The sequence below is a fragment of the Arvicanthis niloticus genome, chromosome 6 (genome assembly GCF_011762505.2).
Source record: "Arvicanthis niloticus isolate mArvNil1 chromosome 6, mArvNil1.pat.X, whole genome shotgun sequence".
NCBI lineage: Eukaryota > Metazoa > Chordata > Mammalia > Rodentia > Muridae > Arvicanthis > Arvicanthis niloticus.
The window spans coordinates 92859634-92886459 of NC_047663.1; the positions used below are offsets into that span (position 1 = coordinate 92859634).

Sequence of the window (26826 nt, forward strand, 5' to 3'; positions counted from 1 at the left end):
ATTATATAACGAGTAAAAATAAAAGGAACCAGAGAGATAGCTCACTGTATAGAGCTGCTCTTCCAGAGGATCTGGGTTCGATTCCCAGCACCCACGTGACAGCTTACAACTCTCCAGTTTCGGGGGATTCCAACATTCTCTTCTGGCTTTCATGGGCATCAAGCATGCTCATGGCACACAGTCATAGATACACACAAAACACCATACATCTAAAAAGAAATTTAAAATAAAAGAGAGCTGCGGAAGAAAGGCAAAAAAAGAAAAAGAAAGAAAGAAAGAAAAAACATTGGAGAAACGATTTTTGGAAATGTTAAGATGTTAGTATGTGAGGAGAGGGTCTAAAGTCTTCAAACATAATGAAGAAGTGTGTGAAAAAGTTAAGGTTGATCTTCAATAGAAGTTGTGGTTGCCTTACACTTTCTCACATATCCTGTGCCTCGTGATACTCAAAAAAATCTACTAGAGGCTCTCCTGGTTTAATGACTCCCACACTGACTCCTCTGTTCCCTTGCTCGCTGAATTATTGCTTCATTGATTGTAAATACAGGGAGTGGTTCCCGGCCGTTGCATACAGTAGATGGTACCAAGTTGTCAGCCTTTATTTATCCCAGACTCTGAAGATAGCCCTTGCAGTGGGTAAACTATTTTTTCTCCCCTGCTTATTAGCATTCGTTGAGTCATTTGCGAGGGTTAGACCATACAGAGGAGGAAAAACCCTAGAGGTGAGGTCAGAGAAAATTAAGATCCTGCTGTGGAGAATGGGTTTCAGCCGGTTCATCCTGGGTCCTGCTTCAAGTACCCCACAGACGTGTCCTAAGAGGGAGGGCCTCCTGGCCAATGTGAGACCTGACCTGAAGCCGTCCATCTGGAGGACTCGCTCGAGCCCCGCACTTTCTGCTCCCTCAAATTCCCTCAACCAACTAAGTGATGGCCAATGATCTGGGCATTGGGCAGCCCATTGCGCACACGCCCAGACTAGCCACTGGACTACGACTCCCAGGAGGCACTGCGATTGATTGATAGATCGAACAGCTAATAAACGATTAGCAACGTCCCGGAGACCCAATCCTGTAGAGGAGAGGCGGGCCTTCCCATGGGTAGCTCTTGGAGCCGGTGGGCGTCTCTGCGGTCCGGCTCCAGCCCCGCCCCTAGACTGTGCTCTAGGGTTCCCGGAGTCCAGTCTCTAGAAAGGTGGGTCACCTGCAGGCGGGCTGGCTTCTGAACTGCCTCAGATCGTGGTGTCGCAGGTGGCTGCTGGAGCTGACACCCAAGGATCTGCGTGTCCCCTTGCCGCAGCCTCACCAGACCGAGCTGGCTGGGCCGCGGAGCCGCACTCCCTACCCCTAACCACGCTGTAGCCGCGTCGTGGCCTTGGCTCTGCTTCGCTCAGAGGTACTGGATCAGGTCGGTGTCTGCCAGATGCCAAGAGTTGGTGCGAGCTACCCGCAAGATAGCTTAAACTTTCCCTGGGGATTCCTCTACCAGTCCGTTAGATCGTGTTGTGAATTTCGCCAAATACCAAAATAAAATACTCCCTCCAGTGCCCTTCTGGGATATTATGACTTTTCTCCTTAAAAACTGACGAAAAGACCAGGAACTATCTTGTTTTCAGAGTCTGGGATAAAGACTAGCAAATGAGAAAGCTATGTCTTTGCGGTCCTTTCCTAACACCTCTAGACGAGCTTCGTTCCTAACATTTTTCTAGCCATCAGATTTCTCCAGAGCAATGACCCAGAAGACGTAATCAGTTTACGATTAGAGTGACATTGTTCCCACAGCCCCCAAAATGGCAGCTAAAATGGAGATAACTTTGAGTACCCACACTGATGATTCTGACAAGCAAGAGAGACACATAATGAAGCTGGAAGAAACACGTGGCCCCCCTCAGCAATATCCTGATCCTGAGCTTTCCCGCCAGAGCTTCAGACACTTTTGTTATCAAGAAGTGTCTGGGCCCCAGGAAGCGCTCTCCTGCCTTCGACAGCTCTGCAGACAGTGGCTGCAGCCTGAACTACACACTAAAGAGCAGATTTTGGAGCTCCTGGTGATGGAGCAGTTTCTGGTCATCCTACCTCCAGAGATCCAGGCACAGGTCTGGCATCGGTATCCAAAGAGCAGCAGGGACATTGTGACTCTGGTGGAAGATTTGCACAGAGCATCCAAAAAACCAAAGCAGTGGGTAAGAAGGGTCCTTTCTCTGTGGGTCCTAGGTAATGTCTTTGTTGTCTTTTGAGGTAGTGTTTTGTCTCATGATCCATGATCCCTAGTTAGTTAGAGATTCCAGAGGAATGGATGACTTCAAAAGTTGCTTCCAGCCTGGAGGAACTCCCCTTATCTCCACCCCCAAATTGTAATTGGGTTTCAGAAAACAGAGCCAGCGAATATAGGTACCCAGTGAGGCAGCAGAGAATTAAGCTATTCCTTCATAGATCCCGTGACCTTTTAAGAGTAGTTTTAAGGAATCTCTACTGCCAGGTCTTCCCTGACCCACGTCTTGAGGCTTTACTACAATTAGAATTCTCAGCTAACAGGTCTAGCCAGTTCCATAGGAACTAATTTTGGTGAAGCTCTGTGGACTTTATTCCTGTGAAGTGTTTACTGTATTGCCTTTGAATGGGGAAGTCTCAGCTCAGTTCTCGGGTGTTGCTGTCTGTCCAGTCGTCTCACACCACCCCCTTCCCCAAACCCCAGCTGGAGCCGAGAGGGCAGCAAGTGAGATGAACAAACAGGTGGGGCAGCCTTGTTGGATCTGAGTATACTGGCCCTCAAAACTTACCAAGTTGGAATGGTGTTCAGTGGCCCCTTACCGTACTGGCTCTGTTCCCACGTGGCCTGTCTCTAGCAGAAGTAGAGAGGCTGGAGATCCAGGGAGCATTGTTCATGATGATTCTGGGATTTTTACCAGCATTCTTTATGATCTTGGTTCAAGCTGTGGGCACTACCTGGGAAGTGTTGGGTGTTTCCTCTGCATGCCTTCCCTTCACCTCCTTTTGGTGGTCTCTATGGAATTTGGACTCTAGGTCATTACCATTTACCTTCCCAGGGTAAAGGGTCACTCTGTTAGCAGTGAGTGGCCTGTTTCTCTCGTCCATCAAGGAATGGAGAATTAATGGACAGCCCTTTTCCTAGGTGACCGTCTGTATGCAAGGGCAAAAGGTGCTCTTAGAGAAAACAGGGGCTCAACTTGTAGAGCCAGAACTTCGAGACTTTCAACCCCAAACTCCTAGCAGAGATATTCAGGAGAACTCTCTAGAAGAACCTTCCTGGGAAGGATCTCATGAGCAGCTGAGTCCTCACCACTGGGAGAAGTCTCTCCTCCAGGAACCAGTCCTCAGATTGACTGAGACAGGTAACTACTCCGGATTCTTGGCTCTCTCACCAGCCCTTTTTCATCACTGAGGTGAGGGGGAGGGCACAGTATACATATGGTGGTCAAAGGACAACTTTGTGGAATCATTTCTTTCCTTCTGCCTTTATTTGGATTGTAGAGATCAGATCAGACTCTGGTCTCTGGGCTTGAGTAGCCAGAGCCTTATTTACTAATCCATTTTCCTGGCCTTTTAAAATTACATATGATAACTGATTTTTTTTTTTTTTTTTTTTTTTTTTGAGACAGTGTCTTACTATGCAGCTCAGGCTGGTCTAGAATTCATTATGTAAACCAGGCTGGCCCTTGAGTTCACACAGATCCACCTGCCTCTGCTTCCCAAGTGCTGGAATTAAAGGCTTGCGTTACCATCCCCAGCCTGTTTGGGATTTCTACTTGTTTGGTTTTTTCTTGAAGAATTACTGGATTAGTTTGTAAAGTGGCTGCGCCATCGAAGTGTCCTATCCACAGAGCAGAGGGTGCTTGTCCATATCCTCGCCAGCACCTCCTCCCGGCTGTTTTATTATGATGTAATATCCCTTGAGGTTTTGATCTTCATTTCTCTAATGAGTTACGTTTAGCATGATTTCATGTTTATTAAATTATATATCCTGGCCAGTGAGATGGCTCTGTGGGTAAAGGCATTTGCCACCAAGCTTGACAACCTGAGTTCAATCCCTGGGACCCACATAATGGAAGGAGAGAATCACTCCGGTAAGGTATGTCCTCTGACCTCCACAAATGCTTTGTCATACAAACAACCATCCCTAACACACACACACACACACACACACAAACAACCCTAACACACAATCATACAACCATTCCCTAACACACACACAATTATACAAACAACCATCCCTAACACACACACACACACACACACCATCATACAAACAACCATCCCTAACACACACATACACACACACAAAATCATACAAACAACCATCCCTAACACACACACACAATCATACAACTATCCCAAACACACACACAATCATAGAAACAACCAACCCTAACACAATCATAAAACCATCCCTAACACACACACACACACACACACAATCATACAAACAACCATCTTAACACACACACACACACAATCATACAAACAACCATCTTAACACACACACACAGTAAATATAGTAAGACATTGTAAAAAGGGAAAAAGGAAACGGATATCTTGTCTTTAGTTATCAGGTCTCAGCTGGCTTCGAAGACACTACAGAGCTGAGGGTGAACTTGAACTGATCCTCTAGCCTTCACCTCCTAGATCCTGTGACAGAGGCCTTTGCCATCACTCCCAGCTTATAGAAAAATTATAGTCATATACTTTGCCTGTTTTTAACAGGAGATTTGTATTTTTATTGTTGAAGTTTAAGAATTAAAAAAATGTTCTGGATCCTAGACCTCACAGATGATAATTTGTGAATGTTTTTTTCTCATTCTGTGAATTATCTTTTTTAGGTTTTTTGATGGTATTCCATGAAACACAAATGTTTTTTAAAAATTTGTACTACATTCTTACTTATTTTGTGTGTACCTGTCTGTATGTATAGGCATGCACATTACATGTCCATATGTGGAAGTCAGAGATACAGTTGTCTCCTCCCGCTATGTGGATCCAGGGGTCAAATCAGGTCATCAGGCTTGGCCAGGGGTGCCATTACCCTCTGAGCCATCTTACCAGCCCAGGGTTTTCATGTCGATATTCTGACTTTTTTCTTTGCTTTGGCTTTTGGAGTCCTACCTAAAATACCATTGCCCAATGATTCAGAGTCGTGGATATGTTTACTTCTTTCATTTGATTTCATCTCATTCCCATTCATTTTGAATTTTTTTTTTTTGTATGTGATACTTTTGTATGTGTTACTAAGTTTACTAAAACTTTAGACTGGACAACAAATTTATTGTTAACAGTTTCAAAAGTTAAGCCCAAGGTCAGCTGGGGAGTTGGTTTAGTGGGCAAAAGTGTTTACTGAGTTCAAATCCCTAGAAGCCACATGGATAGGCTTGGTTGTGTGCTTTTGTAATATCAGTGATGGGGGCAGGGGGAGGGCAGTGGCAGGAGACAGGAAGATTTAACTCAGGGTCAGTGAGAGACCCTGTCTTGAGAATTAAGCAGAGTGACAGGACGTTTGACATCTACTTCTGGCCTTTTCACTTGTGCTTTAGAGAGGCACACACAAGCAAACGCACGACTTACACACTGTAACACACATACACACACACAAAGAAGTCCAAAGTTGGCACCACCAGATGCAGTGTCTGAGGACCACAAGGCAGCACTTGCCATGTGTCCATGTGGCTGAAAGGTAGAACAGCAAACAAGGCTTTTCATCTTTTTGACAAGGCACTAATTCCATTCATGAGGGCTCCATCCTTAGGACCCAGTCATCTCCTGATAGTTCTACATTGGGGATTGACAACACATAAATTTAAGTAGACGTTCAGTCAGACTGGGATTCTCTGAAGCTTGTGAGAATCCAGTGATTCCAGGGCCACTTGCCAGAAAATGATTCCTTTCCCATTGACTTGTTCTTAAGAGCCTTGATGAAGACAGGCGTGGTGATGACCGCCTGGGATCTCAGCACTTGGGAGCGGGAGGCAGGTCAGGTGCTTACCTACCATCATCTTCAGTTATGTAGTGAGTTTGAGACCAGCCTGGGTTGTGTGAGACCCTGTCTCAGAACGTGAATGGAGCAAAACCTTGATGGAGTCACTTGGCTGAAACTTTTGAACTGTCTGAGCTTCTCATTACATATTAAATGAATTATTATTCAAAATTCAATTCCCCAGCCACGTTAGGCGTTTCAAATGCTCAGCAGTCACATCTGTCTGGTTGCTATGGTGAGTGTGTATACAGCTCATGAGAACAAACTTTCCCGAGTCTCCATTTTCCAGGCCTGGTCTAACTCAGGTCCATCTTGATCCTCAGTCCTGTCAGAAGGTGGGCTGTTTCATTAACTAGGATACATATCTCATCTGTATCCCATTTTCTAAATACTTAGGCCGTCAACAGTCTAATGAGAAAAACAACACAGTCACTGGATTTACCATCCTTTGAAGTGAAGGAGGCTGTCAGTCTGTCCATGGAAGGGAGGGATATTTATTCAAACAATTGTTTTAAGTATTGGAATGTTAACCCGATTTTAGCCAGGGGCAGTGGTGGGTGTCTGTGGTCCCAGCTACTTGGAGGACTACTGAGACCCTAGAGTCTGAAGTTGACCTAAGTGATAGCTAGACACTGTCAATAAATAACCAGTCAATTGTCCTCCTCCTTCCTTATTGATACTTCGTTCAGGTTTTTCTCTATTCTGTTTTCCTATACCTTTTCTTAAAGATTGGAAGGACAGAAGAATTTGGTTCCTGGCTTTACTATAAATTAGGGATGCTCCCAGGAACTAGTTAACTGTGCAGATTCCCAGGCCTAAGCCTGAGATTCTGGCTCATCACTGTCAAAGGTGAGGACCCCCTTGTTGCCGGGCCTAGATGCTGATGCACACATGCCATCAGCAGAAGGCTGCCTACCCTCTGACAAACCTCACAACATATTTAAACTGCTTTTCCTGGAGTTCTTTCTTCTAAGTGCAGAAAACAAGCATATTATTTCTAATTATAGAGTCCTCCAGAGTGAGAAGTGACAAGGAAAATCCGCAACAGGAGGGAGCGAGAGGAACAAAGGCATGCGCAGTCTTACGTGGAAGACCTAAAGGGGGTATCATGCGAAGCCCTGAGCCAGGAGGGGTGACTGCAAGTGACCCCCGATTGCTGCAGTGGCAGGTCAGACCCCCGCAGTCTCTCAAGTCACTTGCCCACTACCAGAGACAATGCAGAGAGCTGGAATACATCAGCAACCCCCTTAGAGGCCACCCACTGAGAGAGTTAAAGAGAAGCAGGAGAGGCCAAAGACGCCTGAGCAGCCTTCTGCAGCGTCTTGGTCACCAGGCAGCCCACCCAGCCAAGAAACCTTACAGTTGTGACGACTGTGGGAAGAGCTTCACGTGGAATTCCGAGCTGAAGCGACACAGGCGAGTGCACACCGGGGAGAGACCCTACATCTGTGGGGAGTGTGGAAACTGCTTTGGGAGACAGTCAACTCTGAAACTGCACCAGAGAATCCACACTGGGGAGAAGCCATACCAGTGCAGCCACTGTGGCAAAAGCTTCCGCCAAAGCTCAAACCTTCACCAGCACCACAGGCTCCACCATGGGCACTGAAGCGATGCTGTGTGCTGTAGAGTCCTAGGGAAGGGCTTCTGGTCTCCCCGTCTTGCTTGCCTGTAAATCATTGAGTATCTTTGTGACTTACAGAGTGATGGGTGAATATTCAACTGGTAAGGAGTCCAAAAAGAGGCCAATGGGGCCAGTGTGTAAGGACAGCTGATTCGAGTGTGGGGGGAAAAGAGAGCTGCCGTCTCAGCAGAGTGCGGTTACTGAGGAATAGTCAGGATGAGCTGCAAGTGGCTTTAATTAATTAATCCTTAATTTCATCTCCTTGTTGCTTTTATCTTCTAAAAGACAGTTGTTTTCATGTGCACACTTGAGCAGTTCATGAGAATGCCAAGAGAGCATTCACTGGAGAGTCCTCTAATAGTCTTTCTGCAACTCACTTTTTTGATGGTGGTGGTAGTGCACGTGGTGGTTTTTAATTACTTAAGACAGGTCTCTCTACATAGCCCTGGTGGTGCTAGAGCTCACTTTGTAGACCAGGCTGGCCTGGAACTCAGAGATCCATCTGCCTCTGCCTCCCAAGTGCTGGTAAAAAGGTGTGTGACCCCATACCCTGCTGTAACTAACTTAACAAAAGACAATATATATGTATTTATGTGATTAGCCGTTTCTAAGTACTTTTATTTAAATTATATGAGGTAACTTTTTATATCAAAGCACTTTTGATTTACAAAAGGTGTTCCAACTCCAGCCCACGATATAAGGGAAAGCTACCAGGAGTAAGTACTGCTCTGGTGGATAGGGGAATTCTACCTGTTCTTAAATAAGCCATTTGCTTTAAAACTGTGACTAGCGTGGTCACAGTGTTTACAATTAGATTATGGGGATGGTTATACAATTAAGTGACTCCAAGAAAATTAATCTATTGAAATAGATTAATTTATGATAGGTAAATTATACCTCCATAGCATTTTTAAAATGACAGAATAATATATTTATATAAAATGTTAGAGTTCCAGAACTGGGCCTGGGACACCTTCCCATGCCAAACTCTTGTTTTCTTAACATAGAAGGTACAGCCCAATCAGCCATCACCCTAAGGAAGGCATCCTCCCTCTCTGTTCAGGCAGATAGATGTATAGGGCATGGTGGCCATTCTTCTGAAGATATCAAGTCACTGCCTTATCTTCAATATTCAGCTTGGCCTTACCTCTTCCCCGGGCCACATACCATTACTGGCCAGAGCCTTTATAGTTTGTATACACACTTTCCTCTAGGCCACCTTCACTGCTGTCTTGTCATAACTTCTTAGTCATGTCTGAACTGTTTTCTACTGGTGCTATAACAACTGAGCACAAACTTAGTGGCTTAACACAAAACTTCTCTCATACTGCTAGAAATTAAATGTCTGAAATCAGCTTCAGCCAAAATCTCCTTGGGCAGGGTTTTTCCCTTTGAAGACTCTTGAGAGGTAAATTCATTTCCTTGACTTTTTCAGCTTCTACCAGCCCCCTGCATTCTTAGACTCATGGCCCCTTCATCCTCAAAGTACATTCTTTGACTCTCCGTCTTGCCTAAACTTGTCTAACTCTGGCCTCCTGCGACTCAGAAGGATGCTTAGATTGGGTATACAGGATAATCTCCACATCTCAAGATCTTCAGTAATACTCACCAAACATTCCTTTTGCCATTTAAGGGCACATCTGCTGGTTCCAAGGATTAGGATGTGAATGTATGTGGAGGACCATCATTTGGCCTACTTACCACGGCTGTGTATCTTGGGTCAACTGGTCACTAAAAGGGGATCTCCAAAAAGAGGAGGAATACAGGACTGTGTGTAAGGGCTGGTTGGCACAGGGACACTTGCTCGAGTTTTGCTACTTGGGCTCTTACACAGAATGTTTCCTCTCTTCAGATTACACATCAGTAATCATTTAGCATCTTTGGGCACCTGTTCAAACCTTTAGTTTATGTGACAAACTCAGTCTACGTCTTTCTTTTCCAAAAGGTGTCAAGGCCATGCTGCTGCCTTGCCTGCCTGTCCCCAGTCCAGTTGTCCTATGCATGAGGGTCCACTGGCAGTGAGGATCCGGTGGCACAGAGGGCTCTAGGGTACCGAATTCAGGTGTAGGAGTTCCCTCATCTCCTTTGCCTATTCCTGCTTCACCAGAGCCTCGGCACAGAGTCTTGACCTACTTTCCTTGTGGCCAGCTTCCCTTTGCTGAACCCCAACATAAGGAAATGGCCTTTCTCCTTTCACATGCAGCTCTGGCTCCTACCCATCCCATTGGTTCTGCCATATCTCTGGGTCCTGCCTAGCACATACTGGTGTCAGCTTAGGAGTGACTCTTGCTTTCAGTGTTTGATCCCTGAGTTAGCCCAGGGAGACCCAAGGAGAAGGGAAACATTGACAACAAAAGAGCATTTTTTCATATCTAGTAGGTAAGGTGTAAACTAATCCCACAATGCAACTCTCTTTCAATAAAATTGGCAGTGACTCCTCACAGTGCAGAAGACTGTTAAATTTTCCCTCTAACTGTTCCTAAAACTAAAATGTTTCTTTTATTGCTTCACTGAAGTATTACATGTACCAGAAAGCTTGTGCATTTATAATATACAGTTCAGTGGTTACAATACAGTATTTAGAGCTGTGTATCTGTCGCTACAGTCTCATTTTAGGATACTGTCACCCTTAAACATTAGCCGTCACTGCCTGCTCCTGTCACAGCTCATGCCTCTGAGCAGTGTCGTCTGTGCACACCGTGGCATACGTCAGTGCTTTCTTTCCTAGTCCTGTTGTATTGTATGAGGGAGCCTTGAGTCTGTCTATTGGTTGATGAAATTGTGTAATTGCACCATTTATTGTGAACAGAGTAATGCTGCTGTGAACATTATATTCAGGTTTTTGTATTTCATTCCTCATGGGTACATGCCTAAAGGTTGAGCAAAGGTCATTGCTAGGTCATACGATAACAATTCTAGGAAAGATCAAATTGTTTTCCAAAGTGGCTACACTACACTTTACATTTTGACCAGCAATGTACGAGAGTTCCAGTTTCTCCACACCTTCAACATAATTTATTACAGATTTTGGCTTTCTGAGGCAGCTCTCATGTCTGGCATAAGAGCTCACCATCCTAGCTGATCTTGATCTGCCTGCCTCCACCTCCCAAGTGTGAAGATTTCAGGCATGTGTCACCATGTCCAGTTTTCATGGAATCTTTGTGATTACTGCTATCCCAGTCAAGAGTAAAGTAGACTCTCGTGATCTTGATTTTCTTTTTCCTGATAACTAATCATGTATTTGTTTCTTGTCTTTATATTTGCTTTGAAGAAATGACTATTTAAAACTTCTTTCTCTCCCCTCTGGTGTTTTGAGACAGGACCTTGCTGTATAGCCCTGGCTGGCCTAGAACTCACTATATAGATCAGGCTGGCCATGAATTTGAGATAATGCTCCTACCTCTGCCAAATCCTTTGATCTTTGTTGTTTTCAAGCAGGAGTCTTGCTCTGTAGCTTAGGCTGGCCAGGCTTGCAGCAATCTTCTTGCCTCAGCCTTGAGTCCTGGGGTTACAGATGTGAGCCACCATAGCTATCCCTGTGGCCCTTTGAAAATGGACTATTATTTTTTATTGCTGGGTTGTAAGAATTCTTTAAATATTCTGGGATGAAGTCCTTATGAGATATATGACCTGAAAACAGTTTCCCCATTCTTTTGAAATACATTCTTGTGTAACTGTTTTTGTTTTTACAGTGGGAGTTGATACGATCTCCTGCATAACTCATGCTAGCCTCAAATTTGCAATCCTCCTGTCTTAAACCAGTGGAATGCTGGGATTACTGATGCACACCCATGTCCAGCAGGACACATCTGTAATGAAAACAGTTGTCATTTGTCAAAATACAAAGGACCCAATTCTCAGTTTCCAAATTGCCAGTATAAAACAGCCTGGCATCCCTGTGAATTAATGAAATTAAGGATCCCTGGAGCACAATTTATCAGTTCCTGTAAGCCTGGTGGGTCACATGACCCACAGACTTCCCTGAGCCAGTTATGCATGGCTCATGGTTCCTAAGGGAAATTTAAATATCTATTAAATTAGTTCTGCTGTTCAGTCTTTGGAATAAATGTTTTCCCACTGAAATAAAGATAGTATTGATTACTTCATAAGCAACAGATATTGTTAAGTACTAGACATACAAGACTTTTTTTCCCAAGTTGTGGGGACTGAACTCATCTAATGCAGCAGACTTGGGAGACTATTTTTCTATTGTTGTTACTATTTTAGGAAGAAAAAACCCTCAAATGTTCAGAATCCACATCACATAGCCAGCCAGCCAATTAAGAGCAGGTCTGAGTCCCAGGTTGTTGTTGTTTCTTAGTTTACTAATTGGGTCTTTGGTTGGTATGGTTTGATGGTGTCTCACTGTGTTGCCTAGGCTGGCTCCAAATTCTTGGACTCAAGCATCCTCCTGCCTCAGCCTCTTGAATTTCTGGGACAACGAAATACTTGACACAGTTACTGTTTTATTTTTTTTTCTTGGGTTTCTGTCTTAGTTATTGTTCTGTTTCTGTGAGAAGATACCATGACCAAGGCAATTTTAAATTAAAGAAAGCATTTAATTGGGGGTTTGCTTAGAGTTTCAGAGGGTTAGGCCATTTCCATCATGGTAGGAAGCATGGTGGCAGACAGGCAGGCATGGTCTGGAGCAGGAGCTGAGAGTGTACATCTAATCCCCAGGGGTGGGGGTCAGGGGATGGGGTGGGCGCCCACAGACACCTTCTCCACAAGGCCACACCTCCTGATCCTCCCTAAACAGTGTACCAACTGGACACCAAGCATTCAAATATGTGAGTCTCTGGGGGCCGTTCTCACTCAAACCATCACAATTTTTAGACAGTCTTACCTTCTCTTCCGTGACATGTGGTTTCTATAAAAAAAATAGTTCCTGAACTGAGTACCTAGCCTAGCAATGTTTGAAGCCCTAAAGCCAGTCCTTAGCACTGCATAACCTCTGTTCCCTGGACATATACACAGTTCTCAAGAAGAAACTGGTGTATGTTGAACTGGAAATCCACACGTAGCTAGGTAGCATGGCTGGAGAAGTAACAGAAATGGTCACATTGAAGACTTCAGTGATTATCCTAAGGACAACAGAATGTCAGTAGAGTGTGTCTTTGAATGGTGACATAATCAAACTGTACTTGACTATTTTACTTAACTGGATGGATAAAGTATAGTTAACTGTTGGATAAAGGTAAGGACAATTAAGTAGAGAAGCAAGTTTGGGAAATATTTGGGGTTTTCTTTGGTTTAGTTTTTGTTTTGTAATGCTAGGGCCTTCCAGATGCTAAATAAGCACCTTTTCACTGAATTCTATCCCAAGCATGTTTGAAAAATATTAAGATATCATTCACAGAAATTCATGGAAGAATGGATGAGGAGTTGGGGCAGTTTATAGATAAGAGATTGGTTTCGCATATTCCTAGAGACAGAGAAGTTCCAGACCCCATTATCTGGAAAGGGTCCTTTTATAGACAGTGCCATCTTGATGGGTGCTCACATGGTGGAAAGTGCTGGCAAGTTCCCGGAAGTTTCTTTTATAAGGTAACTAAATAAGGAGTTTATATTCATAACCCTTCCAAAGCCCCCTGCCTTCTAATACTATCCTCTGGGAGCTAGCGTATAAATTTTAGGAGACAAACATTGAAACCACAGTGTGAGGGAAGGAGAGGAGGTGCAATTGTATGGATAGAGTACTATGTCCTGGAGGCAAACAGGCTAAATGCATGCAGTTTTGGATAGGTATTTGGGTTTCTCAAAAATCTTCAAAGGAGAATGTTTTAGGTACTTGAATACAGGAATTGCACTTAAGTATAACAGAGGAGAAACCTGGACTGACATCAGGTAAGTCTGTGCAGTCATAAACGTGACTAAAATCATCCAGGTGAAACCATTTACCCAAAGTGAGCCAAGAACACACTCTGACTAACTGGCAGGACATTAGATAGAATAATGCTCCAAGGAACCAGCTGTGCTTCCAGACTCAGCTACTCTGGAGGGGTGGGTGCCCAGGAGGATCAAGACTGCTTGAACACATAGGGTAATGGTTAGTCTGGGCAACACAGACACAGTCTCAAAGCCAATCAAACAGAAGAGCACACCAGCTCGGCCTCCTCTGGTCCAGCACTGCTCACTCTCGCTCGCACAGACACGCTCAGACTCAGCCCTGAGTAGCCTGAGACCTCAGACATGTGGGTGGCCACACCTACCTCACCAAACCGCACCGCTAGATGTTTAGCCTCAACAGCCAGAGCAGTGCACAAGCGCTGATAGACGGGAACACTGGAGTGGCCTCAACTTCCGGCTTCCCAACCCGCCATCGGGGCAAATGGCATCTGGCTGGCATTAGCACGAGCATGTACGCCTAGTGGTTGCTTGGCTGGTCAACAATTGCTCTGAAGCCACGGGAAACCGTAAGAGTATAACTATTTACCATCCTTCCTCCCAGCGGAACCTGTCTTTTTGACAGTTGCCCAGAGAAGCCAGCGGTGCCTTTCCTGTACTGCTACCGTGCAGCTAAGACTGGAAGGTGGGTAGACATCTAGCGCGGTCTTGCAGTAATGCTGGATCCTTATACTGAATTCTGGGAAACAGGACATGTTATTTCGTTTATCATTCATTCTTTCATATTCTCTAAAGTATTATCCAACCAACTGTTTCAAATTTACCTTACTACAACAGAAAATCCTTGAAGTATATATTTTAAAAGTTTACCACCTGCTGTCATCACAACATAACATTTATTGGATGATAAATTGCACATCAGATGCATACATTCACAACTGAGCTAAGAACAATGAGAATGCATCACAGTAAAGCTGAAACGTTCGACAGAAGTGCATACAGAAAACTAGGCATCAAAATAACTAGACATGGTAGAATATTCTTAGGTTTATATAAATGAACATGTTGTATCCTCTTTCTCTCTAGACTGGTCTTATAGACAAGGATCTCAATTTGAAGAAACAAAACATCTATAGTTAGACAGGTCTTGGAAAGATAGGTAATAGCCATTTTTTATATCACATAAATAGTTCTAATATACAAAACTAAAGCAGTTATATATACACTTAGTAAACATCTTTACCTTTTTAACAAATAGTCAAAGCAAAAGCAGTTTCTTACTGAGATCCACTGATCTCAACAAACAGTTAAAATAGGCTTTTTTTAAAAATGAAAGCTGTAACCTGCACCTCCCTTTGTATACAGTAAATTACAGATTATTTAAAGCAAAATCTGTATTTTTAGATTGTTTAACATCTTATATTACAGTCACAAGAACACTGATACTTAAGTTTTATGGAACTTTAGGCTTCAAAGACAAAAACGTCCTTTAACTGCCTGAGCAACTGGGCTGGCTGTTTTCAGTGTTATAGAGATATGTGGTCAAATTATTTGTAGCAGCACAAAACTAGTTTGTGTTCTCCTTCAACAACAAAATCTAACATCTCTTAAATACAAAGTGCAAGTACTAGCTAGCATCTAAATCCCATTGGGAAATGTTGTTGGCATCAGCAATGACAGTTTAACAGAAACTGGTATTCCCACAGTCATGGGAAGGTACAGTTTTATTCACATTTTTATCATGGCATCAAAAAAATCCACAAAATTTTGAGTTCACATCTTCAGTACCACATTTCTACACTTCATAACGTCAACATTCCTTGTACAACATGTAGTTAGCTAACCATTCATAGCAACAGGCTTACATTCCATTTTATATCCCTGTATTGACTGTATCCAGTATTTGTTATTAGCACCTACATGATTTGCTAATACCATGGATTAAGAGCAATCATGTGGAATCTACCCTACTTGGCAATGTTCTTAGGAGGATGAAAAGGCCATGATCATAAAGGCAGCCCAAACACCCACAGGTTTCTCTTCAACTCCTCAGAGGCATAGCAGCTTGAAAACAACACACAGCCAATGTTTTTAGGAACAAGCTCACGATAAGGAAATAACTGAAATATTTCACAGTAAACTGACAGAGTTTTTCGGGTTTTCTGCATACCAATCTGGTGATCGTTATTATACCAAAGGCTATTTAATTACTCTCACATATAGTAATGGTTTTTGTAAAAGTCCTCTTTTTTTTTTTCTAATCTTTTGTCAGTGGTCTTTCAAAATCTGAAAAATGCAGAAAACCACAAACACCGAGAGGTAAATTGTGAATTCCATGTTAAGATGTACAGCAGGGTCGGGCAGTGGTGGTACACACCTTTAATCTCACAACTCAAGGCAGAGGCAGGCAGATCTCTGAGTTGAGGCTAGCCTGGTCTACCAGGACAGCAAGAGCTCCACAGAAAAACCCTGTCTTGAAAAACAAAACAAACAATAAAAAGATATACAGCAGGACCTGCAGTATAAACTCACCTTCTTTGGTATTTCCTTAGAAGAAGAAAAAAAAAAACAAAACAAAACAAACAAACAAACAAACAAAAAAAACAAATAAGAAGGGTGACAACTTCCAACCATTTCATCAGCCATTTTGTTCCAGTTGCTCCTGACATAATTCCCATTTCTATTGGTACCAACTCTCATGAGTAAGGGCCTCTTTTCCAGTTTTACTCCCCACCTTCAACTCTTCAGTCTTCAAACATTAACGCCTATGAGGACACAGCAGTCTCTCCCTCCAAGAAGCAGCAGAGTAGGAAGAAGCTAATGCTCCTAATGCTGTCTAACAACCATTATATCCCAGGGTGAGGTGAAAACTCAAGTCTACCTTTCCATACAATTCAAAGCATCTCTGACAGAGGGCTGAAGAGACCTGAAGGCCACTAAGACCCCCAACTCTCTAACAGAATGATGCATTACATCCTAAATGTGGAGAAACAGGTAAGTGTGACCTTGATATACAGGACATACCGTCTCAACTGTGAATCACCTGACACAGTGACCTCTAGGAGAGGGGGGACAGCCAGGAGACAGATGAGGCTGTTGACTTCAGCTTACGTCACTCAGTAACAGTGATCTTCCTGTCTCTAGTAAGTATTAAGAACTTAGTTGCATGGCTGGTATCTTTTTGTACATGAGATTCTCCATCTGCACTTCCATAGAAGGGACACTGCCCTGTACTACGTGTCAGCCACTGGCCCTCAAGAGGGCTTTATTTTTGTTCATGAAATTTCCCAGCAGTAATTTTATTTTAGTAAATACTGTGTTTTTATAGTCCATTTAAACAGAATGAAATCATCCTTGCATACTAACCAAAAGACCATACAGATAGTTTTACTAACAGGTATATAATCCATTTTGTTGTAAAGTGTAGTTCTGTATGAATGTATACTTAAAACATTCTTGGTTCTTTTAATAACCACACTGTATAACAATATTTTATTCTAATATTTATCTGTAATACCAGTACCTAAAGGCATATATGTTATCAATTATTTTGGTTAAAAACTCAACTAATATGTTTTCTTTGGAGATGGAGAGAAATAGTTATAATTTAATGAAAAAAAAAATCTGATTTACTATACTGACAAGGAATTCAAGCATGAAGCCATAGAGTCTTCTGTTGTTTTAAGAGTCATGAAATAAAGCTCTGGATAAGACAAAGGACATGATGGGCTTCAGGTAGGAAAGTTCCCAGGGCAGCCTCCATAGGAAGATCTCCTCCCCACCTCCACTTCCTTGTCTTCTAGTAGATTAACACGTGGCACAAACGCCAATAGGTAGTAGTACAGTGTCACTGTATTTACATGTCATCCTTGTCGCAGTGTAATACTTTCTGTGCTTAGCAAAGGACTGACTTTACCCTCCGAAAGCTTCAGTTCATCTATAAAACATGAACAATCTCTTCTCTCAGACTTTTTTTTTTTTTTTAAGAATAAACAAAATAATATGACCACAGTATTTAGCATGCTCTCTGAAAAGTAGTTCTAACTATTCATAACCAGCCTGGAATGTGCTTCAGTGGGGACCTGGAGGCAAATCCCCTTAGAAAGGAACAAGTACTCCCTGCAAAGTCTAACCTCCACACAGTGTCAGGAACTGCCTGAGCCATCAAGTCTGAAAGTGGGAAATCCATAAGTACTGTCATCAGCTGTAAACTAGCTGGACATGGTAGTATATACCAGTAATCCTAGCACGTGGGAGATGAATGCAGGAAAATGATGATTTTTGAGGCCAGCCTGGGCTACACAGCAAGACCCTATCCCCCCACTCCTGCCTCACTGCTCCCCCTACACACTTTTAAAAAGTTGGCAAATTTGGTTACTTTATATGGAGTCCTAAACTAGAAATTCACATTAAAAAAAAAAAAAAAACATTACACTGAAATAGCTTTAACCAGAAAAGCATAAAAATAAATATAAAAACATTCATTTTCCTAGATACATCATGTAATAGAACTGGCAAAATAAATTTCCTCTTCCCAAAATAGTCTTAGAAATCACATTTTTGAAGAAAGAACTATAAGACAACCTTCATCTTAACAAAAACTGAATTATTTTGGTTTTTTGAAAGAGTCCCTCTATGTAGCCTTGGTTTGACTGGAACTCACTATATAGACCAGGCTGGCCTCTATATCACAGAAATCCTCCTGTCTCTGCTGCCTGAGTGCTGGGATTAAAGGTGTGAGCCACCATACCTAGCAGATAAAAACTGAATTTTAAAGTTTTATGTTTCTCTGGCTCATATAAATGGAATTTGATCAGAAACTGAGTTCAAATCCTGGCTTCACATACTATCTATGTAACATTGATTTAACTCCTCAGATCTAATCAGATATAATAAATAATACTGTGACATCCCATGGAATGTGTGTAAAGTGCTTGCTTAGCACAGCGCCCTGTGCAGAGCAGTGTTTGCTATCACACAGACACTGAAAGGCTCTACAGGAACAAAAGCGTGTATTTACTTGCTGTTTCTCCTGTGGGTTCGTTTATGAGTAACGAGCTGCGTCTTCACTCGGAAGCTCTTCCCACACACCGTACATTTAAAAGGCTCTTCTCTTCTGTGGCTCTTCTCGTGGGATGCAAGTTCTGACTCTAAAGCAAAAGGTTTTGCACATGTTTTGCACTTATGAGGTTTTTCCATGTCATGAATGGTTTGGTGAGAGACAAGCTCCGAAAAACAAGGAAAAGTCATGTCACAATCAAGACACTGTAAAGGTTTGAATCTGGAGAATGAAAAAAAGTCTTCATCATCAATACTGCAGTGTTTAGAGTCCTCCTTATGGTCTTTCTCAGGGAGAGCAGGATCTGAGGGCTGCTCCAAGGTCTTCACACACTGTGTGTGCTGGGATGGTGTGTCTGATGAGCCTCTTTCTTCAGGCAAAGCCAGATTTGTTTCCTGATCGTGGTCAGCACATTCATAAGACTTCTCATCAGTATGACTCTTCTGATGTTCTGCCAATCCTGGGAGCCACGTAAAACCTCTCCCACATACACTACATGTATGTGGTTTCTCCTTTAAATGGCTATTCATGTGCCGAGACAGGTGTGACTGCTGTCGGAAGCTGGCAGCACACTTGGTACACTTGTAAGGCTTCTCACCAGTGTGGATTCGCCTGTGTGTCTTCAGGTTGGTTCTGTGACTGAAGGTCTTCTCACAGGTACTACATTTATACTTTTTCTCTCTTGAATGAATTTTCTGATGCAAAATAAGGTATGTATTATCACTGAAGCTTTGGTCACAGTCAGGACACTTGTACACATTTTTGGCTTCTTCCCAAGGAACTTCAATAATATCTGAAAGTGTTTTGACTCCTAAACATTGAGATAACTCTACTAATGGGGTTTTGTTGTCAATGGTAACCAAGAGGCTTATAAGCTTCGTCTTGCAAGTCAAAGTTCCATCTGACATTTTCCTTTCATGTATTTCAACATCCTCCTCAGATTGATCAGAGAAATGGGCAAGGGGTGCAGCAATGGAGTATGTTTCCAGGGACAGCTCTTCAAGTTCCACAGGCTCTAGGCTTAACTTCTGACTGGGTTCAGTCTGGTCTTCCCCTCCTAATGATAAAAACAAAACACAGACAACCCCTTTAAGTGACACTAAAGAAAGAACATGTTAAAATAGTTACACAGAACGCTATTACATAACATAAACAAAATTAGAAGCCAACGGGCTTGACTTCCCCAAATCCAAAGACTATCCATGTGGGTGCACTGCACGGTTCCAGGTCAATCTGCAAGGAGAAGGGCTGGAGAATGTCTGTAAAACAGGCTTCCGTGGGATAGGTACTGGGGACCTTGGTAGGTAACACCTACAAATGTAGCTTTCTGCTTAGTCTATTTAGGTCCTAGGAATTTTTCATTATCTCAGGTGAGAGTTGAGTAGTCAAAACTGGAATAGAAATTTAGACATATTTATCTGAAAAGAGAAGACAACTACTTTAATAAACAAATTATCTATCCCTAGAAAGTCTCTAGAATTCCATCTTGAAGTTCCTAAGTGGTGTGTGGTAACTTTGGCTGACAGCCCCTCTTTTCTGCCCCACCCCCAGCCTCCACCTTGGTAAGATGCCCAGGCAATTGTCAAAAAACAAATAGACAAACAAACAATCGGCAGCTTTTGTCAAAATAGCACCATGCCATCTTGGCTGGCAGCCGGCACCAGGGAGCTGTCCACAGTGGCTCATCTGCTTTCCCCTTTCAGCAGGAGCATGGTAGTGACTCTTTCCAGCCTCAGCCTACTGCCTTCATGAGAAGCTGCCCACGGTGGCAACACCTTCTTTCCCACCTCAGCCTAACACTTTCGTTAAACACGACTGCAGGGGCTGTCCCACAGGAGGTGTCCACAATGGCAGCACCTCCTCTCTAGCCACCAAGTTGAGAATTTGAAATCTCACCAATCCTCACTCTAGAAATCTCTGAGAAGCTCTACCCCCTCAGAAATCCTATATAAGCACTGCCCCTTTGTCCAATTCCTTGCTGTCCACTCCTGAGAGAAAGGGGCAGCCATCCCTGAATTTGTCCCTCTATTCCCTGGACCCTCCTCCTCTTTCATGATATTTTCTGCCTAATGTAACTCTTTCATCAGAAGAAGCCAAGAAGAAAAGAAGCAATGAAGAGAAGAAGTGAGGCGAAGGAGCAGGGCTGAGTTCCTGAGCTCCTGAGCTCCTGAGCTCAGCTGGGGATCCCCTCTCCTGGGAGCTACAAATCCTCTGCTGTGTGACTTCCTCAAAGAGCTGTGTGGTTCCCCGTGTCTCAGGATGCCCTTCCACTGGGACATTGTCCCACCTCAGAGCTGTGTCATTCCTGGGCCCCTATGTCTCAGGATGCCCTTCCATTTGGATACCTTCTCCTCTCAGAACTGTATGGTTCCTGGCTTTCAAGTCCCAGGATGCCCTTCCTCCGAGCTGAAACACTTCTACATATTTCATGGACAAATGATCCTAATAGAGCTGCTGTGTATGTACAGACTACTGACTGTCTTATCTCAAGGGGGGCTGACAACACCTAAACAAGGTAATAAATAATTCCTTTTAAATACTTCTCCAAATATAGCCATCCCTAAATACCCATGGGTGTATGGCTGCAGAGTCAATTAATTATAAGTTGAAATTTTTCATTCTTTCTTTTCTTAAATCACATCTGTAGAGGCTGGAGAGATAGCTTGGATGTTACCAGCACCAGATGTTCTTCCAGAGGTTCTGGGTTCAATTTCTAACCACATGGCAACTCATAATCATTTGTAACTTTAGTTCCATGGGACCCAACATGCTCTTCTGACCTCCTAGGGCACCAGGCTTATACATGGTATACAGACATACATTAAGGAAAAATACTCATATACATAAAACTAAAATAAATCTTTAAAAACATATGAGATAGGGGGCTGGAGAGATGGTTCAGTGGTTAAAAGCACTGATTGCTTTACCAGAGACCCTGAGTTCAATTCCCAGCAACCACATGGTGGCTCACAACCATCTGTAATGGGATCCGATGCCCTGTTCTGGTGTGTCTGAAGACAGCAACAATATACTCACATATATAAAATAAATAAATCTTTTTTAAAACTATGAGATTAAAAAATATAAAATAACCTATGTCTAAAAATCCAGTCAAGAATAGGAATCACAACTCACAACAAGAAGTAAAGACAATAAATACAAATAGATCCCGAAATGACACAAATATTTAAAATAAATGTGTCCATATGCCTATAATCCTGGCACTTGGGAGGCAGAGATGGTAGATCTGTGTGGTTTCAAGGCCAGCCTGGTCTACAGGTCTACATAAAGAGTCTCAGGACAGCCAAGACTAAATAGACTCTATCTCGTAAAACCAAAGAAATAAATAAAATCAGCAAAAAAAGTAGCAAAAGAGTTATTATAAATATACGATATCTATAAATCTGTTATATTATTTTTACTATGTTTATAAACGTGTTTGGTTACTGTTGTCTATGCTGGATCCTATGCAGGTGTGGCTGTGGGTTCCCTGGTGGAGAGTTCTTCCACAGGTCAGTAGGTGACACTGAGTCTGATAAGGGCAGCAGGAAAGAGCCAGGTGGACAAGGGTCAATATCAGGAAGCAGAGTGCTGAGGGAGTGAAAGCAGGATGGGGGAGGGGCTCCGGTAGGCAGACTACTGGAAGATAAGAGTAATTCTGGAGAGACTCCAGTGAAGGATAGGAAGGATAGTTAAAATCACCCATCAGTATCTCAGCCAAGTGTGGCCACTTAGGGTCCCTGGTAGAAAGTGCTTCTGTGAATCCAAGTGTTTCTGTGAATCCATGTGTGATACAAAGAAATCGAGATGGGCTAGAAAAGTACGCTGAGAAGGTGGATAAGAAAGAACCAAGGGAACCCTGGGTTGGTAAGTATGTGTGTGTAATGTAATAGTGTGTGTAATGTTATACATACATATATATATATATATATATACACACACACACACACACACACATACACACACACACATACATATTCAAGAAGATAGAGGAGAACATGAAGATGGCTGAAGTGGCAAATATAAACCATGAATTATGAAAAATAGTTTAGATTCCCAAACCTAGACAAGACATAATGTCTATGCAAGCATACGGATACTGCTGCATATGGTTACCCTTACGTGAGAAAGGCAGAATAACCCCTTAAGTGAAAATCAGTTTCCAATCTTTAGCAAATGATAGTATCTATGTTAATGAAGTTTCCCAATTAAAATTAATTTGACTCCAACAATTATTTAGGGAAATTACAAGGTATTGGCACATATATGAAACCATGGTTACTGTTGTAGACTCAGTTTCTTTTAAGAAATCATTTCAGGGCTAGGAAAATGGCTCAGCATATAAAATGTTCATGGTGTAAGCTAAGGACAGGAATTTGGATCCTCAGCATCCAGTAAAAGCCAGGTAGATGTGGTGGCTCACCTATTATCCCAGCACTCGGGATGTGGAGACAGGATCCCAAGGCAAGCTGCCTGACTAGACCTCAGTAAATAGAGTGGAGGATGAATGGGAAAGTCAACTGACATCACTGCTGGCCTGCACACACCTATGCATGTGCACCGGCACTCATGCTCACAAGGAAAATCATCTGACTCCAAAACTTGTTTTCTCATACAGTTCTTGCTATAGCCATAGAAATGCATATATACACACATAACATATACATATATATCATGATATACACACATTTTGTCTGTGTGTGTTTGTGTATGTGTGTGTGTGTGTCACAGACAGGTCTCAATCCACCACCAGTGTGGACAAGGCTTAAAATGTTCATGCTAGAACTGATGAAAGCTCCACAATACAGGAGAAACAGCTGTCTTACCTATCAAGTCCAAACCCTCAAAACACTCCAATGGGGTTTCTCTGCTGAGGGTCTTCTGGGTAGTGTGCAGACTCACACATTCCTCTTGAGAAAAATATACATCCAGATCTTCAAATAGCAGTGGTTCCTGAAACAGGAGAGCACTGTTAGTGCAACAAGCTAGCAGGTCAGTTGAGTGTCTAGGAAGACTGAAAAGAGCTAAGCCCCTTCAAGTGCTAAGGAGAAAAGGCTTGGTATAAAATATTCCTCCCCGAGGGGACTCTATGGCTTTTGTAGGGTCAAGAGAGAAAGCATAAACACGAATTTTCAAACAGGGGTGGTATGTGAATCCAGACAGTACATCGTGAGAATGTAGTCTTTCCAGAAAAGATAAGTGAACAATTCTTGGGGAGAGAAATCATTAAGGATTCTCTCAGAGGGGAAGGGAAAGGGGCGTAGGGTGGGGAAGACTGGCCAGCCCAGTAAGAAGAATCCTGAGAAATAGTTTTCAGGAGTTTCCTAACATCATTCTTTGCGAGTCTATGTTTCTTCTTCATCACAGTGATTGCTCAGCTCCCCCCACCACTTCAAGCTCTAGTTCTCTCCTAAGTTTACTGTTCCTATAAACCCATAGAGCTTTTGGTGTGATTAAAAATCGCCTGTGCTTTAATTATCATTATTCAGCAGGTGTGAAGCCTAGGAATCTACCATTTGGAGACGCATTCCACGAAGACACTTTGAGAAACTGTTATAGACGGCCCCCCCCCCCGCCCCCCAGGGCTCTCCTCCACCTGATGATTCTGAAATGAGGAAGTTGGTAAGTCAAGGAACGAGGAGGACAGCTTGGTCAAAGGGCTATCTGAGGAGGTGCCTCAGGACCTGCGCGTCTAACTCTGCTGCCAGGTCAAGGCACCTGAGGGAAAACAGCGACAGAATTCACCTGCTCGTCGGATGCGGGGAGCGTGGACGCCATCTGGGGAAACCAAGGGCTCCTTCAAGTCCCTACGTTGGGACAACACTTCAAGTGGAGAGTCTCCGACTCCCGCTGCCAGGCCTTTCCACTCCGCCCGCAGACTCCTCGAAGCTCCTCAAGCTCCTTTGAGAATCTGAGGTGACGGCTTCTTTCTCCAAAACAGCTTTGAAACGGCCAAGCTCAGCAGCCCCGGAGCACTGACAGCCTCAGCCTCGCCCAGCCCAGCAGAAGCAGCATGAAGCCACGCCCAGCCGAGACGCCACAAAGGAGGCGGAGGCCACCACAAAACTCCCACGCTCCCATGCTCCCCACGCAGTAGCTGTGGAGAAACCGCCGGAAGCGACGCGCCCCCCCGGCCCCCCCCCGCTCAGCCATCCTGCATCCTGATTGGCCAGCGTACTCCCGAGGCGGCGGTCCCTCCTTAATGGACCAATTGAGCAGCTTCCCGAGGACCTGAATCGCACCTGGCAACTGAGAGACGTAGTTAGTCCTGAGCTTCTACAAGCAGCCATTTCCGGTTCCTCTGGCTGGGTCTCGGTGGTGAGTGCCCCACCTGTGGATGGGTTCAGTCGGAGCCGTAGAATGGTCCCTGAGGGACACGGTGATTCCGAAAACAGAGGCGGGACCACCCTGGAGTCGGTCACGGAATACGGGAACACACAGACGCGGGGGGTAGGGGGGCGGCCGAGCTTTCTGTCGGATGGGGTGAGGCGAATGAGACGCCCCTGAGACCCACCCAGGCTCAGCTTGGGCCCGAGCCCTGTGTCTCGGATGCATTGTGGGGCCACGGTATGTAAGAGGTTATCTTGTGCAATCACAAGTTCAGGCTAGGTTAGCCTGGTTGCTCGTGTCCGACTCCAAAGTATGCCCAAAGCTAGGGGCATGAGGCACTGCACCCGACAGGTGTAGTTCAACCCATTGGAACCCATAGGGGACGTGGAGCCGGGATAGATCGCTGATTTCCTTCGCAGGATGTCTGGATTTGTCCCGGTGGCATATGTCTCTTGTAACCAACACTGAGCAGCAAACTGAAGATTCAAAATCATAAAGTCGAGCTCTTTCTAGAACTTTCCCTAACTGAATGATCGTGCCATTTTCCCCCCTTTGTGGTACTGAGGGTGATCCTATGGCTTCACACAGTAGACTTTCTACCACTGAGCTGTACTCAGACCCCTATCCTTTTTTTGAACTTTAATTTTAAAACGAGGTTGACCCAAGCTAACCCAGAACTCACTGTGTAGCCCAATAAGCCCTGCATTTAAGGTCTTGCCTCAGTATCCCTTAGTAGCTGGACACAGACCCACATTTGGACACCTTTTAACTTTGCTTTCCTCAGCTGCAAAGAGCCCATAATGCCTCTCTTTGATAATATAGAGGGTAATTTAAAACATTATAAGAAGTTAAGTGAAAAGAATTGCCAGCTTATGAAAGGGAGGGGGGGGGGCAACAAACAGGATCAGCACCTTGAAATTTCTAAATAAGCCCCAGGTCTCTCTTTCATTAGAGATGGGGTCTTACTCTATACCCTTGGCTGCTCCAGAGCTAACTATGTAGACCAGCCTGGCCTCCAACACAGAAGACACCATTTGCTTCGACACCCAAGTGCTGGGATTAAAGTTGAGGCCATCCCACCCAGTGTCAACATATTTGTTACACTAATATCATGTTACTCAGGGATTGGCTGCATGGTTATTAAAACATTTGAGTTGAAGAGTAGTGGGATTTGACAGAATGTCAGAATAGTTTCAACTGCCAATACCAGAATCTAACAAAACAATTAAAAAGTAAAGCAATTGTGCTAATTTTGTGGCTTAGTGGCAACAATAAAGGCCCCAATGTTTCTACTAAACGCGTTGATGATGCCAATGGACTATAGATACTGCATGCTACTGTTTTTTGTGTAATGGACCCATCCCAAATTTATCAAGAATAAAGATTCATTATGGTTTGGCCTATCATGCATCAATACAGTAGTCACTGAGAGAAGGATCTAACATGCTCTAACCATCTAACTGTATAAAATAAAAACTCTGGGAAACGAAAGTAGAAAGTATGACGGGTCAGTAGCATTTATCACAAGGACAAGCTATCCATTGTTATCTAAGTTCTCTGGAAATGATTACTAAAGAGGCTGCTTAAAGGCCTCCTAAAGGGTAAAAAGCAAATGCTTCAGTGACCCGTGGAAGAGTAAGAACAAACTTCCCTACAGACCTAGACCACTTCAGATACTGAAGAGCAGTACATAATCCTAAAGAGAGGCACGGACATCACATCTTGATGCCACTCATGTGATCATCTGTCTCCTATTGTCTTGTGCTTGCTATTCTTTATCATAGATGTCTCATTTGGGCTAAGAATCTCCTAATACAGATGTATGGTTCTGTTGAACCCTGTTGGATTATTATAAAGAGATGAGCAAATTCCAGTGTCCAGAGACTATGCCTAGAGCAATAGTTTAGCATCTAACCAGAGAAAAGGATAGCCCTGAGATGGCTGGAGTCAACATTGCCCTCAGCTCTGGTAGGCGCTAACTACCAAG

At 43.5% G+C, this 26826-nt stretch overlaps 2 protein-coding genes across 3 annotated transcripts; one reads left to right on the plus strand and one right to left on the minus strand.

Moving 5' to 3' along the window:
- Nucleotides 1-1106: 1106 nt before the first annotated feature.
- Znf174 (zinc finger protein 174) lies at nt 1107-8200 on the plus strand. 2 transcript variants are annotated; one of them, XM_076937283.1, is made up of 4 exons: nt 1107-1404; nt 1779-2179; nt 3130-3349; nt 6990-8200. In XM_076937283.1, exons 2-4 carry the CDS (start codon nt 1787-1789, stop codon nt 7586-7588), a joined length of 1212 nt encoding a protein of 403 aa, XP_076793398.1. In that variant the 5' UTR covers nt 1107-1404; nt 1779-1786; the 3' UTR covers nt 7589-8200. The 2 variants fall into 2 exon arrangements, with proteins under 2 accessions (XP_076793398.1, XP_076793399.1); XM_076937284.1 differs by having other exon boundaries at nt 1107-1392.
- Nucleotides 8201-14327: 6127 nt separating this feature from the next.
- On the minus strand, nt 14328-24591 carry Znf597 (zinc finger protein 597). Its single transcript, XM_034505090.2, has 4 exons — nt 24255-24591; nt 23336-23462; nt 18471-19566; nt 14328-15997 (listed from the first exon to the last, which is right to left on the minus strand). Exons 1-4 carry the CDS (start codon nt 24285-24287, stop codon nt 15979-15981), a joined length of 1275 nt encoding a protein of 424 aa, XP_034360981.1. The 5' UTR covers nt 24288-24591; the 3' UTR covers nt 14328-15978.
- Between the last annotated feature and the right edge of the window lie 2235 nt (nt 24592-26826).